We start from the raw sequence: 14,643 nt of genomic DNA on the forward strand, positions 1-14,643 counted from the left end.
GAATAATTGTTTCAGATGTTATCAGATGGTCCGTTCAGAAATGTACAAAATATATTAAACAAATTTCAGATGTTCCCTCTGAAAAAAAATAACCTATAAAACCTGCCTTTTAAAAGTAAAAACACATCAGATATGTCAGTCATTTTAGTGTCTTATTATATCCTAGAGCTTCTTTCACAGACCCACAGATCTGTGACTGGCCTATCAGCAGTGGAGAAGACGTGTGCGTCATGATCCGGCATGATCATTCAAGGGCATCCTCTACCTTCTGTTCTAGAGCAAAGCACAAAGCTGAGTTTCACAAAAGAACAGGCATCCACAAAATGTCAGGCTGTGAAGGAAATGCTAATAAACGCTTATATATATTCAAAAAATAGTTTACAGTCTATGGGCCTTCCTCATGTGACGTCAGAGGCAGCCATTTTTATTTTTAAATGGACGAAAGCCAAACATCCCTGTCCAAGCTATTCTCAGTCGTTCCTAGCTTCTAGCATGATGAGCATAGAGCAGAGACCAAATGAGCATCAGGATAGAAAGGGCGATTATGTCATCCAACCACCAAAGCTCTGCAAACGAGAGCACTGTAAAGCACCCAGCAGACTTGCATCTGTCAGTTTCATTATACTCATCCTCACCACACATGCTTTTGCAAAGGCAGGCAAATGCAGGTTACACGCTGACGATTAACATTTAACAGTCTTCTCTTTCTCATTTCTTTTCCCTAAAATGCTCGCACTAACATAAAAAAATTAATTTACATGGAGTCATTCAAACAGCTTTCAAGTTAATCCTACAACTGTATCAGTTTGGCTGTGAGCTTGGTCTGTTTGTTATTAAGTGAGAAAGTTAAGTGTCTTATTGTTTCTTCCATTGCGAACTGGACGAAACAGAGTAATCTATTCTACAGGTGTGGATGGATGGGCCTTATCCTGTGGACGGAGTTTCTGCAAGAGTTTGATGGGAAGAGGTGCGTTAACAGGGAGGGGTGGTGGTGGTGGGGGGGGGGGGGGGGGGGGGGGGGGGGGGGGGGGGAGGATTTTGAGCTGGATAAGGCATTGCACGGATGACCATTATACAATTCAGGGAATGATATTGGGGGGGGGGGGGGCTCCGGTGGGTGGGGGGCGCGTTGCTATGCGTGAGGGTGTGGCTTCCCTTGAGGTGGTTCTAGAACAGCAGGAGATTTTCCGCCTTTGTTTTTATTTCCTTTCTCTGAATAAGGCAGGATCTGGTAGTGCATGTATGCATGAGTGTACACGAAGATGCAGACATTCAGCCATTCTGTATGTTGCTGTACTCGTTTATCTCTCAGTTCATTTTCCCCGTGGGATTTGTGTTTTTCATGCGTCAGGCGATGGTGGAGGGTAATCCCGGCGTAATCCAGCAGCTATGTAACGGCTCACAGTTTTTTCTCCCTTTGCTAAATTTTGCGATTAATCCGCTCGCGTGCAGGCCGATTAGGCAATCCCTTTTAGTAAATCCCAGAAAGAGCCAGTTTTCCAGTGGTCGTCTATTTCAATTTTTTTTTTTCAAATCTCCTTCTTCCTTAATCTGAACACTGAAGAGTTACGTAATCCACAGACAGTGGGAAAGAAGAGAGACAGACATGTCAGTCCCATCTTCCCCGCGCTGCTCAGAATCTGGTGATCCTTACTCCTGAGTCACCCACTATAAGCCTTGCCATGGAGGGATGGACCTGGACAGAAGAGGGACAACAGGTCTGTTAGACGCCAGAGAGGAGAAAGAACTGACAGATTTGACTCTTAATGTGAGCTCAACAAGAACCCAAATTATAATTACGTGACCTATAGTATATTAATCCTGAACAACAAATTGTAAAACACCCGTAGCTGAAGCTGAAACCACATTGGCCTTTTAGTCTCAGCTGGGATCACAGGTCCACACACACACACACACACACACACACACACACACACACACACACACACACACACAGAGAGCATTAAGTGCCCTCTTTTTACCTGGGCCTGCAGGGGTCCGTAGGGCACCAGCTCCCCGTCCACGGTGAGGGTGCCCCTGGGGGAGAGCGGCTGCAGGCGGAAAGCCTTGGCCGACACGTGGCTCACATACGGCGAGCTCAGGGACATGTGCGCCCCCCTCTCCATGGCCAGGAAGAGGCGGAGCAGCGTCGCCCGGGAGATGCCCGCCCGCACAAACGTCAGGTGGATGAGGCCATCATCGAAGTGGGCGTGTGGCGCCGCCAGCAGGTCGGCACCCAGGTGGGACTGGTAAATGGCCAGGACCAGCACGAAGTCCCCCTCAATGGTCACCCAGTCTCGAGTGGGTAGCGGCTGGTCCAGCGGGGGCAGGAGGTCGTCGTAGGGCGGGCTGTAGGGGCTGCACACGTTTGGGCGGTTCTTCAGGGACCCCGTGGACTCGCCGAGGTCGAAAGTGAAGGAGGGGGAGGGGGAATGGAGCGAAGGGGAGGGTGAGGCGGAGCCGGGGGTGTTGGGACGCGGGGCAAGGTAAGAGGAGGCGTGCGGCGACGCACAGCTAGGCGAGGGAGGGGGCGTGGGGGAGAGCGAGAGCGACAGGGAGGGCATTTTCGGCGGGAGGGAGTTGGAGTGCGAGTGGTGGTGGAGCAGGGACAGCGGCCGCGGCCGGGTCGAGTTCTGATTTTGGTCCAGCGTTTTGGGTTTGTAGGAGAAGTTGGGTTTGTGCCGGAACGGCGAGGAGATGGTGAGCGAGCGCTCGCGCATGTCTATGGGGTACGCCTCGCGCTGGAAGTACGTGCCGTTCATGTCCTCGTCCTGCTCGCCGTAGGCCGCAGGCTCCATCTCGGCGTCCGAGTCGGTGCTGGCGCTGATTGGCTGGCTGAAGAAGGCTTTGGCAATCTGGCTGGAGGGCGCAGAGTTCTTCCTGACGGCCTTGCGTGGGTTGCAAGGCTCCTCCGAGTCGGGGCAGCTGCCCTCGCACTCCTGTGCCTCGCGGCCCATCACCAAGCCATAGCCCTCGCACACCTCTCTCGCCTCCATCACACCCTCCTCCCCCTCCCCCTCTACCCCGTCGCCTCCCTCCCTCTGGCACTCACTCCTGCTCTCCTCTCTGCTACTTCTGCTGTCACTCTCACTCTCTCTGTCCTCCGCATCATCATCATCCCTCTCTTCTTCGGTCCCTTCCATCCTTTCATTCCCATCGGTGCCCAACCTCCCCTCCGCCTCCATTTCCCTTTCTCGGTCCTCTGCTAAGCTGCTGGCTCGGACCACCCCGACTCCTCTCGCCCTCTCCCTCCTCCTCTCTCGCTCCCTGTCTCTCTCCTCCCTCTCTCTCTCCCTCTCCCTCTCTCTCTCTCCGTCCCCCTTGCGCAAGCTCCTCTGTTCGCTGAGGCCCATGTCGGAGATGGTGCGGTGGATGGGGGTGCGGCAGAACCCCTCCAGCCCCTCAGTGACGCTGCGGGACAGGGGGCGTCTCTGGGGAGGGGGGGTGAGATCTGGGGCGACGGCGTTCGGGGGCAGGTAGGACAGGCGGCCCTTGTAGGAACGTAGCGAGGCCAGTCGGACCAGCGTGCCGAGCGTGAAGCGGGCCGAGCCCAAGCCCCGGTACCGTTCGCTCTCGATATCCACATCCGACACGAAGCCCCACGCCACCGACAGGAATGAGAAGATTCGCCTGGGAGCGGCCAGCCGCCCGTTCTGATTGGAGGAGGAAGGGGGAATCGGACTGGTTGTCACGGACACCAGGTCCATGGGTTTCACCCCGCCCCGGCAGAGCAAGAAGCAGCAGTTGAGGAGGAGGGGCTCTCGAAGGCACATGTCATACCTTAGAGAGAGAGAGAGAGAGAGAGAGAGGGGAGGAGGAGGAGGAGGAGGAGGAGGAGTGGTGGTGGTGGTGGGGTGGGAGTTGGACAGACAGATGGTGTGGGGAAAGAGAGAAAATAAAGTGGACACATATCAGTTAGGCCTCTACAAGAGAGCTGATAGTACACACGCTATGGATAAGGAAAAAAATAGCTATCTATCAAACAGAGCAGAGTCTAAAGATTGCCCGTGTTTTGTTCCCGGGTCAAAGTTCTGTGATAAAGTTGTTCTTGCAAAGCAGCAGATAACAGGACAGGCCCGATCAGAAAAGGAGCATGTGGGACCGGCTCAGTGTCTTACCCCGCATAGTGGTTTATAGATCCAGCCAAGGCATTCCCAGAACCGCAGGGCAGAATTCCCACCGGAGTTTTTATGGCTGTCTCCCAGTCCGACCTTTCCATGAGTCCATTTATCACCTAGGACAGATAAGAATCAATGAAGTAACTTAATTCCATCCCTGCTAAGGGCTTATGGTCTACAGGCATGTTGCCTGACTAAGCGCCGGCCAAGGTTAAAGTACAGCTGGGTCTTTCTGATGTGCCCATCACACTAAACATTACATAACGTCAGATTAAACTCAGCATTAGCAACAGGCAGGAAAGCAATGACCGTGCAGAAACAGCAGCTACTGTCAGTCCTCAGCATCAATAGGGAACCAGAGCATATAGTCATCTAAGTCATGAGTTGCTAGGAATGTCTTCTCCCCAAAACCTTCACAATAGTGAAGTGCCATTAAGATTAATTTGGTCTATCTGGATGCGAGTCCTTCAACACTGAACAGAAGGGGGACTATGGAGTTAGTGTATTATAACATTAGGAATGCCGGGCCAAAATAGCACATTCTTAAGCCTGAAATATACGCTGTGCAATCACTGAATTACATGGAGGCAAATGGTGATGCTGGTCTATCCCCTGCAATTGCAGATGTATGTGCTCAACAGATGTGCACTTCGGTCCCTGTGGTGGTAGAACTATTTGGTTCCTGGGGAAAACCATGCAGAACTAATCAGACAAATCTGCCTTCAGGGCTGTAGCATTAGATATGGCTGAGATTCAGGGGTAGAGTGTCAGCTTTAAAAAAAAAAAGTGTTGGGTTAGTGTTGGAGCACTTTTGAGGCTAGTTTAAAACATGACAGAGACGGCATTGACAGGGTTACTGTCAGAGCACTTGTGAGGCTAGTTTAAAACATGAGAGAGACAGCATTGACAGGGTAAGTGTTGGAGCACTTGTGAGGCTAGGTTAAAACATGAGAGAGACAGCATTGACGAATTAGTGTCAGAGCACTTGTGCGGTCAAGCTGAAATGCGATTTAAATAGGATTGTCAAACACACACACACACACCTCATGGAGGAGTCCATCCCCAGACAAGATGATGATACCGTCCCACTCCGATAGAGAGATCTCCCTGATGAGCTCTCTTGCATGGTTCTGACGCTCTGTGACACAGCAAACCCCACCACACACACACACACACACACACACACACACACACACACACACACAACAGAGAGAGTAAATAACTAGGGATAGTGAGGTCTGCCTGTATGCTATGGTCAGGGGTAGTTGCAGTGCATTCAGACCCATTCATTTTTACATTTTTATGTTGCAGCCTTATGTTAAAATCATTAAAATTCATATTTGACATTCTACACTCAATAGCTCATAATGACAAGTTTTGTAAATGTATTAAAGTCACATTGATATAAGTATTCAGACCCTTTACTCAGTTGAAACACCTTTGGGAGAGATTACAGCCTCCAGTCTTCTTAGATATGATGCGACACTTGCACACCTGGATTTGGGGTTTCTTCTCTGCAGATCCTCTCAAACTCTTACAGGTTGGATGGGGATCGTTTGGGAACAGCCATTTTCAGGTCTCTCCACAAATGTTCAATTGGGTAAAGTCAGGGCTCTGGCTGGGCCACTCAAGGACATTCAAAGTCAGAGCTACCCCTAAGCCACTCCTGTGTTGACTTGACTGTGTGCATAGGATCATTGTCCCGTTGGAAGATAAACCCCTCGCCCCTGTCTGACAACCTGAGTTCTCTGGACCAGGTTTTCATTAAGAATATCTCTGTACTGTGCTCCATTCAGCTTCCCTAAACCCTAAGAAGTCACCCAGTCCCTGCCACTATGATGATGCTGCATCACCATGTTTGGGATGGTATATAGGTCATGTGTTGAGCGGAGCCTGAATTTCTCCAGACATAACACTTAGAATTGAGACCAAACTGTTCAGTCTTGGTTTTATCAGACCAGAGAAACTTGATTCTCACAGTCTAAGACTCATTTAGGTGCTTTTTTGCCCACTCCAAGTGGGCTTTCCTGTGAGAGGCTTCTGTCTGGCCACTCTGCCATAAAGCAGGGGGCGTGTTGCAGTGATGATTGTCCTTCTGGAAGTTTCCCCCACCCACATAGGATCTATGGAGTTCCGCCAGAGTGACCATCGGATTCTTGGTCATCTCTCTTAACAACACTCTCTAGCATTTCTACCCCGAATGCTTAGTTTGGCCAGGCGGCTAGCTCTAGGTAGAGTCCTGGTTGGCCAGGCGGCCAGCTCTAGGAAGAGTCTAGGTTATTCCAAACTTCCATTTAAGAATGATGGAGACCACTGTGCTCTTGGGAACCTTCAATGCAGCAGAATTTTGTTGTAGTCTTCCCTAGATCTGTGCCTCTACCCAATCCTGTCTCTAACCTCTGCAGGCAGTTCCTTCAACCTCATGGCTTGCTTTTTGCTCTGATATGCATTCCGGCTGTGAGACCTCATATAAACAGGTGTGTGCCTGCCACATAGTGTCCAATCGATTGAAATTACCACAGGTGGACTCCTAACGAGGTGTAGAAACATCTCAAAGATGATCAAAGAAATGGGAGGCACCTGAGCTAAATTCCATGGATCATAGCAAAGGGTTTGAATACTTAAAATCAATATGATATTGAAAAGATTGATTTAAAACGATTGTAATCGGTTTAGGTCTGCAACATAACAAAATGTAAAAAGGTGGAGTGCATCTGAATACTTTCTAAATGCACATATGCTGTTCCTGGAGCTGTTACTGACGTGTAAACGCACTGCACGTGTGTGTGTGTGTGTGTGTGTGTGTGTGTGTGTGTGTGTGTGTGTGTGTGTGTGTGTGTGTGTGTACTGGGTATAGTGAAATGTATCGCACCTGTCTGTATGAGGTTGTAGCTGATGTTGGCCTCTCTGATCATTGGCAGGATGTGTGATTGACACCACTGCATGGCCTGACCCCTCCCACTGAAAGGATTGACCAACAGCAGGAGGCGACGAGGGCGGGGCAACAGACTTTTGTTGAATTCTGAACAACAAGAAAGCAGAGCCATATGTAAGAATCTGAAACCGGAAACACAAGGCTCTTAAACAAGGGCCTGATGTACACCAAAATAACATCACATTCCCCTAGGGGGACGTGATTGCTCCAGACATATACACATAACATGTAAACATTTAATATAAATAACATATAAACAATGCTAGCTGAGGCTTGGGGCTAAGGATAGCATCATGGGAGGAAGCAGGATTCTACATCTTAAAACCAGGATGCTGGATGGCTGTGATCTAGTAACTACCTGTAGAGCTTTGGGCCCACACTGATAAAGCATCTGAGAGCTGATGATGCGCTGATCATTTCATCTCCCATCCAGCCTTCTGATCTTCATCTGGCCTGATCTAAGCTACTCTGGGATGATTTATGAGTGCAGGCCCACATCCACTGACACACATACACTATCATACAGTCACACACACACACAAAGACACACAAAGCATGTTGTACCTTTACTCAGTCACACAAGTCCCCCCCCTCTCTCAGACACGCAGCACACGCATACACAACATGTCACATTAATAGACAAGCCATACAGTTCCGCCCCCACAGATTCACATGCACCCACACACATGGGGTTTCACTCCTGGGGTCCTAGCCAAAGAGCAGGAGTCAGTGAGTCGCTACAATGCAGATATCACACTGTCTAATGTCACTAAAGCACAGAGCACAGAGCACGGAAATAGGAAGGAAAGGGAAGGGGGGGGGGGGGGGGGGGGCAGGGGCTGTGGCGTATGGTGGACCCACCCTCGCTCTGCCAGTCGCGTCTGACACAGCACTGATACAGACTGGGTTTGTGTGCGTGTGCGTGTGTGTGTGTTTGTGTGTGCGTGAGTGAATGCATGTGTGCGTGTGTGTGTATATGCAAGAGTGTGGAGACACCAGATAAGGAGAGAGAAAGAAAGCAAAGGAAATGCACCATTAGACAGACAGAGATACTTCACAAATGCCAACAAACTCACACACACAGGCCTACATGCACACACACACAGGCACAACGCGCACACACACAAACACAATTTTACACAGATTCTTTTCCAAGATACAGTAGGATTTCCGTTCCTTTGGCTCCTGTGTTAAGATCCTTCCAAGAGCTCCTAGTGCAGAAGATAAGTGTGTGCATGCGTGCGCATGTGTGTGTGTGTGTGTGTGTGAGTGCGTGCGCTTCCACTAGCCTATACAGTGGCTGACTGTGAGCTCACAGTGCACTGTGTGCTATCAGCATCTAACTTAGAAACTGTCCGTCATAGACTGGACCACCAGATCTGAGCCAGATCGGGGCCAGATCAAGGCAAGACTACCAACTGGCTGCACTGGTAATCCCCTGGTTAAGAACTTCAACATGTTTTGATTGAATTCTGCCTCGACACAAGGTCATACTAGGCCAAGTGCCTTCCAAATGCTCTTTCGTGTAAGTACATCCCATGTTGTTCAACACAACTGCTTGGTAACCTGATTACTTTCCCACACACAACATTTAAGATGATGATGTTCGTGGTGCACACCTGCACACATACACACACACACAATGGTACTGTCCAAATCATAGTAATCTCATGTCATACAACACAGCTGTGGATCTGGTTGTATCCCCAAACTTTCACACGCACACACAAGCTCTGGTTAGAAATTCCTGATTTATAAAAACACATGTAGCCCCACAATAACACACCAACAGTAACTTAATCATAATGATGCCATGTTGGCCGGCACAGCTGTATATCTTAGTTGCATCCTCGAGACTCATCCTGACAGACATTCTCCACAGCTGTCGAAACACAACCTAAATTCTGGTCTCTAGAAACACTAGAGAACAAGGAGGGGGGAAACCAAGTCCTGCTATTACATGACATACAAAGACTGAGTAGCGTTTGCAATTCACTACATGATGCTGAGAAGTTTGATTTAATATTTATTATTTGTTTTTTAAAGCCAGTAAAAATTGAAATTGGAAATCAAATTAATGTATTTCCAAATTTCTCAAAGAACTGCCCACCCTTATGACACAGAAACACAAACACACACACACACACAAAAACACACACACACCTGTTGTGGCACTGACGATGACTCCTCTCAGCAGGCACTGGACGGCAGCATACCATTTCTCTGCGTCAGGTCGGCTCTCGGCCAGGTACGCCCTTACCTGCCTGCGCCTGGACACACCCTTCCTGCGCCGCCCTGGCGGGTACCAGTACAGCACCAGGAGCGGCGGCGCGGGGGCACGTGGGCAGCTGCAGCCTGCCAGCTCCACCAGCGGCAGGAGCAGCCGCGACTCCTTGCCCGGGCGGGGTGAGAGCCGCTGCACGTGGACGTGTGTGTGTGTGAGCGTCAGGGCGTAGCTGGCCGTCGGGCTGGTGGCTTGCAGAGAAGACGCCCCCCCGGGGCTGTTGGGACAGCTGTTGTTGCCCCCGTTGCCCCCTCCTCCCCCACCGCCACCGCCTGAACCTGTGCTCCAACCCCCAAACTGGCCGTGGAGCAGGGCTTCGGACGGCGAGGGGATCTGCGGCTCTGGGGAGCGCATCCTCACAGCGGCAGAAGGCTGCCACGGGTGATGGGAACGCAAGGGGCTACCTGTGGAACGTTCGGAGACAGGGAGGTGGGTCTGTCATACAGCTGGTTGGTCATGGAAGGTTCAGGAGCAATTTGGAGCTTGTCAGGGTGTAAACCACTTCCTGGGTGAAAGTTCTTGGTTGAGTTAATGGTCAGTATTATTTGAGTCTTTTGTTTATAAATATGTATTCTATGGATGGTTCATCTGGGTCACAGTCTTCCGCTCAGGATGGACAGTAAAAAAAAAAAAGAAAAACAGCAGATGTTTTTTATTTTTTAAATCCCTGATGACAAGATTTTCTTTTTTCTTTCCCACATCCAATTTTAGTGTTTTATCTTTGGAATGGCAGTTCCCAATCCTCTGTTTAATGCACAATCTAAAAAAATTTAGTTTAAAATACCTCTCACTTGAACGCTGTTCCAGGTTGGAACACAGTCAGTTTTAAAGTTTATAACACAGCAGTTATACAGTTATAACAATAGTTATAAGTCCAAGTAAATCATTACTAAAGTGCTTTTGAAGACTGAGATTGCTCTTCATCAATTGTCTGATAATGGATGGCAAATTCATATATCTATATACATACAAATATGTATATATTCAAACTTAACCCATGAAAATATCAAATCATATGAAGTCCTGTTTTAAAGGAGGACTTTAAAGCAGCACATGAAATTAAGTGAACGATATGTAAAATATCTGATCTGTGTGATACTGGGAACTTGCTTTGTAGTGCAACACAGGCCAGGCAGCTACAGATGGCGTGGTCAAGGTCATGAGGTCAGAGAGATGAAAATTAAATAACTAGGCCTAGTCATCCATTTTCTTCTAAGGGATTAAACTCCCCAGCTTTTAAATAACTGACACACCAAGAGCATTACAGGAAGGGACGGGGTAAAGCAACTCCACAAACGCCTCACTGGAGCAGGGAAAGGCTACTGTCTCTTCAGCCTAAACTGTGTTGTTCTGAGTAACGCCGGAACTGAAGGCATGCCAAGCAGGGGGGAGAGGTGAGGGAGAGGAAGTGAGGTGGCTGGATAAGACTTTCACTTCCTGTCTCAGTCTTGCTGGGGCGCAGGTGGGATGGAAGTTCATCCAATGGAAAAATGCCATGAATTCCAGCCTTTGTAATCCATGAAATAATACATGTTTGTCCTCTGCGGGCAACAGGCATAAAAAAAATACAAGAAACAAAAAGTCTGAAAGTCTGTTCTGGGCTTTCTTTCACGTCATGGTGCTCCGGTAATGTAGTTTCCCCTGAGTCACGGTTTAGGTCCCGTCCAAAACAGGTGCCTATTGGACAGAGGAAAACAAACAGACGAGAATGTCAGAATAACATTACATTTTACAATCTGTGACCTACACCAAAGGACTAACTGAAAGTTCAGTTTCATTGATTCATTGATCTATTTAAACCTACCTAGTTATTTGTTTGTAATGTGCATGCAGTTTGATCATTGGCAAACCCATCCCCCCCCCCCCCCCCCCCCCACACACACACACACACACACAGCCCAAACTGCTGGAGATGTGTAATCTCTATCTATATAATCTGACCCCAACAGAAAGCACTAATTGGAAGAGCTGCATACCATAAATATGCCTACCACTAGGGCACACAAGACACCAGAGCTCAGTCACAGGAGCATGTCTTTTGTGCAATGCTCGCAACATTTCAGAATCCTTCAGGCACGCATTCTTTAAATTATGGTTGCCTGCGACGAATTAGACTAGCCTGAATAATAATAATAAAAAGACAATTTCTTCATGTAGAAAGCAATTCAAATGTATTTAACCAGCACAGACTGCAACAATCCTCATAAATATCATTATGCATCTTACTAAAGTTTACTCTCCTGTTTACTGTTCTGTTCAGGGCTGTTACTGGCCATTTTAGTGCCCTAAGTGGAACTGCTCTGTGGCATTTATACTTGTGCACTGGTGTAAATGTATAAACTGACCCCGTTATCGTCATACAAAAAAATGCGTCTGAGGTGATTTGACGTCCGTCAACTATCTAACATTGCAGGTGGGGGCGCATACCAGTGCTGTCTGTGCCGCCTGGGATGAAGTTCAACCTCACCGTTAAATCAAAGATAAGCACAGGCTATAGACCTATCTGCTGTCTCCCTCCCCGTTTTCAACAATACACAAATAAGCAAATAAAACTGCTCACCCAGTGTTACTCTGGGCATTAGCTTTTCTCCCTAGTAAAAGGTGAAGTTGAAAACTCGCAAGGAGAAGTGAAACATGAAAACACGTCAAAGCACTGTGGCAATGAACCACTGCCGCTAACCAAACACGCACGAAGCCCATCAGTCTGGACATAGAGCTCACGAGACAACCACTGACTCAAAATCACACCAGTCTGACATCCGTCCGCTATGACGCCATCAGTTTTTGTTAAATTTAGCCATTACGCCTGGAAAGGTGCACTAGGCACAGGCCACAGCCTGGGTGTTGGATGCCGGCCAGATTTCTGACCTAATCTATTTCACAATTTGTACTCTGCGTCTGGATTAACAAGGCAGAGAGAGTGAGAGCGAAACTTCAAGTACCACAAAATAAGGCGGACACATGAATCAACAAAAGAGATCTGTCACTGTCCACTAAGTATGAATAGGCTACTGTAGGATGGTCATTCCAAACAGGAAGTGATGGAAATAATGTAACAGTTGAAAGAACAGGTGAATGGGAAGTCCAGCAGTTACAATAAGTGATGTAGTAATTTGTGGTTTCATTAAATATTTGAAGAAACCCTAGCATCCATAGTTCAAAAACAAAGACTTGGAATACACAATATCCATTGGGTAATATGTGCTCGGCATTTCAAAATGCCCTAGCCTAGTAAATGATTGTATATCGACTAATGCATTTCTTTAGACCATAAGAGCCATTTTGATACCTTGCGAATTTGCCTATTTGTGAGGCGCAGACAAAATCAATACCTGGCGGGCCTTCATATCCGATTTAAAACACACACACACACCAGAACTGTGCGCCTTGTTCGTGTGTCCATTGTTGCACCTACTTGTGTCCTTGAAATCCTGGGCGGGGACACACACGAACACTACCTCCGAATCACAACCATGTCTTTTTTGGATGTAAATTTCTCACGTCTTAACAAGATTTTGCCATTAACATGTATTTAAGAGGAGAATACAGTACAGAGTTTAAGTACAGACACATCACTGGAGCAACATGTACCTCCGACTATATGATTCATAGACTAGCCTAACAGGAACATTTTAAACTTGCACTGATAACTGATAACTGATAACCAAATAACAGTAAGCAACTGTGAAACAATACTTTGGCGTCCATCCGTGAACATGATACAGTTACACAATATAGCATTTAAATTAAGGTGACCAGATTTCTGAGACAAAATCCGGGGACATTTTCAGTTCAGACACGTACACACCTCCAAAACAGTGTAATGTTTTTATCACCCTAATTTAACTTGAGCATTACATTTAAACAGCCTGTAAATGAATATCCTAGCATTGATGGTGGTTAACCTAACTAACTGTCAAACTAGCACAGCTGATTTGTGATTTAAAAAAAGCTGTGACCACCTCGATTTTAACGTAGTCAAAGTTATGACAAGACACAATATTCACTTAATCAGCACAACACGTTTAGATGTTTAAGTAGTTGGAAGTAATCAAGATGCAAATGACCACTGTCAACTATTAAACGTCGCTAGAAGATCAATGTATTTCAACCATCCAACAAATGCATTCCATTACAAGCACACTGTCTTACTTATCACACTATCTTACCGAGAACACCATCAGCGAAATAGAGTAACTTATCAGATGAAGAAAAGGAATTGTCATCAAACAGGTGATAACAGGCAATATCTTCATGATAACTCGCACTGTAACTTCACTTATCTTTGATCGCTAGCTAGATTAGAAGCTAACGCAGATGCAGAGAATGAGATTATGCACTGGTTAGCCGATTGACAACTTTTCCTTCATCTAGATGTTGCCAACAATAGGCAGCATAACGTAACATTAGCATTACTTGTTCAGCTCAAAGACATTCATTTTAATTATCTGATAACTTCTGTATGGAGTCCTGTCTTCAATCAGATAGCTAGCTAAATGGGTATGGCCAGCTAACAAGTCAACAATGAGAAACTGCAAAACAGCTAGCGATAGACAGAACTACTTGCTGCATAGTCGAAACAAACGTCTAAACCCGTCTCATGTGCCATGTAGCAAGCTAAGTTACATTACGGATATCGTGGTTCGCTTGTTTGCCATCACTGGCTGAAAAGCTAGGGTGGTAATAATATTCACTGAATTGGGCGTCTGGTCTGCCTTAGCTAGCGATAATATTACTTATTTTAGTAATGTTATAGCTAACGGGAGAAAATGCTTCGGGTGTTTACCCAATCTCACTTACGTGGACTACAGAGCTAAAACAGACATTCCATAATTAACTTACTTGAATGATATACACAAAGAACGGAAAACTCACATATATTACCTCATAACAGTCCCCCCACGACAAGGTAAAGTCGCGATCCTCCACTGAGAACCTCTGTACTTGTTCAGGAAGTCTACTCGAGAGAGAGGAGTCTACGACTATTTGAACGACAAAAAGAAAATCCAATGATGAGAAGGTACGTACGGACCACCCACTGTCATTTTCTGACCACTTGGTGTCATAAAATAAAGGTACGAGCCAAACGTGAAAATAATTACAGTGGAGAAACATTTAAGAAAATAACTAACCAGGTAAGTATTAGACTTCACTAATCTATCGGCAACAGAAAAAAAAACAAATACTATACTGAGACTTTTAATTTTTTCCGTAAATATAACCTTTCACCTAAGCAGCTCAACCAATCTCGACAAATATTCTGCGGAAGCTGTCAAAATGCATCAAATGAATGACAGAAAATGTGG

General features: G+C 46.9%; 1 protein-coding gene across 2 annotated transcripts; it reads right to left on the reverse strand.

Annotated features, from left to right (window-relative positions):
* Positions 1-1,052: 1,052 nt before the first annotated feature.
* Positions 1,053-14,545, reverse strand: sphk2 (sphingosine kinase 2). 2 transcript variants are annotated; one of them, XM_031577056.2, is made up of 8 exons: positions 14,470-14,541; positions 14,222-14,319; positions 9,217-11,014; positions 6,991-7,140; positions 5,162-5,256; positions 4,119-4,234; positions 1,983-3,780; positions 1,053-1,696 (listed from the first exon to the last, which is right to left on the reverse strand). In XM_031577056.2, the coding sequence occupies exons 3-8, from the start codon at positions 9,689-9,691 to the stop codon at positions 1,634-1,636; spliced, it is 2,697 nt and encodes an 898-aa protein (XP_031432916.1). In that variant the 5' UTR covers positions 9,692-11,014; positions 14,222-14,319; positions 14,470-14,541; the 3' UTR covers positions 1,053-1,633. The 2 variants fall into 2 exon arrangements, with proteins under 2 accessions (XP_031432916.1, XP_031432917.1); XM_031577057.2 differs by having other exon boundaries at positions 14,213-14,545.
* Between the last annotated feature and the right edge of the window lie 98 nt (positions 14,546-14,643).

Source organism: Clupea harengus, chromosome 11, assembly GCF_900700415.2.
Source record: "Clupea harengus chromosome 11, Ch_v2.0.2, whole genome shotgun sequence".
NCBI classification, from domain to species: Eukaryota; Metazoa; Chordata; class Actinopteri; order Clupeiformes; family Clupeidae; genus Clupea; species Clupea harengus.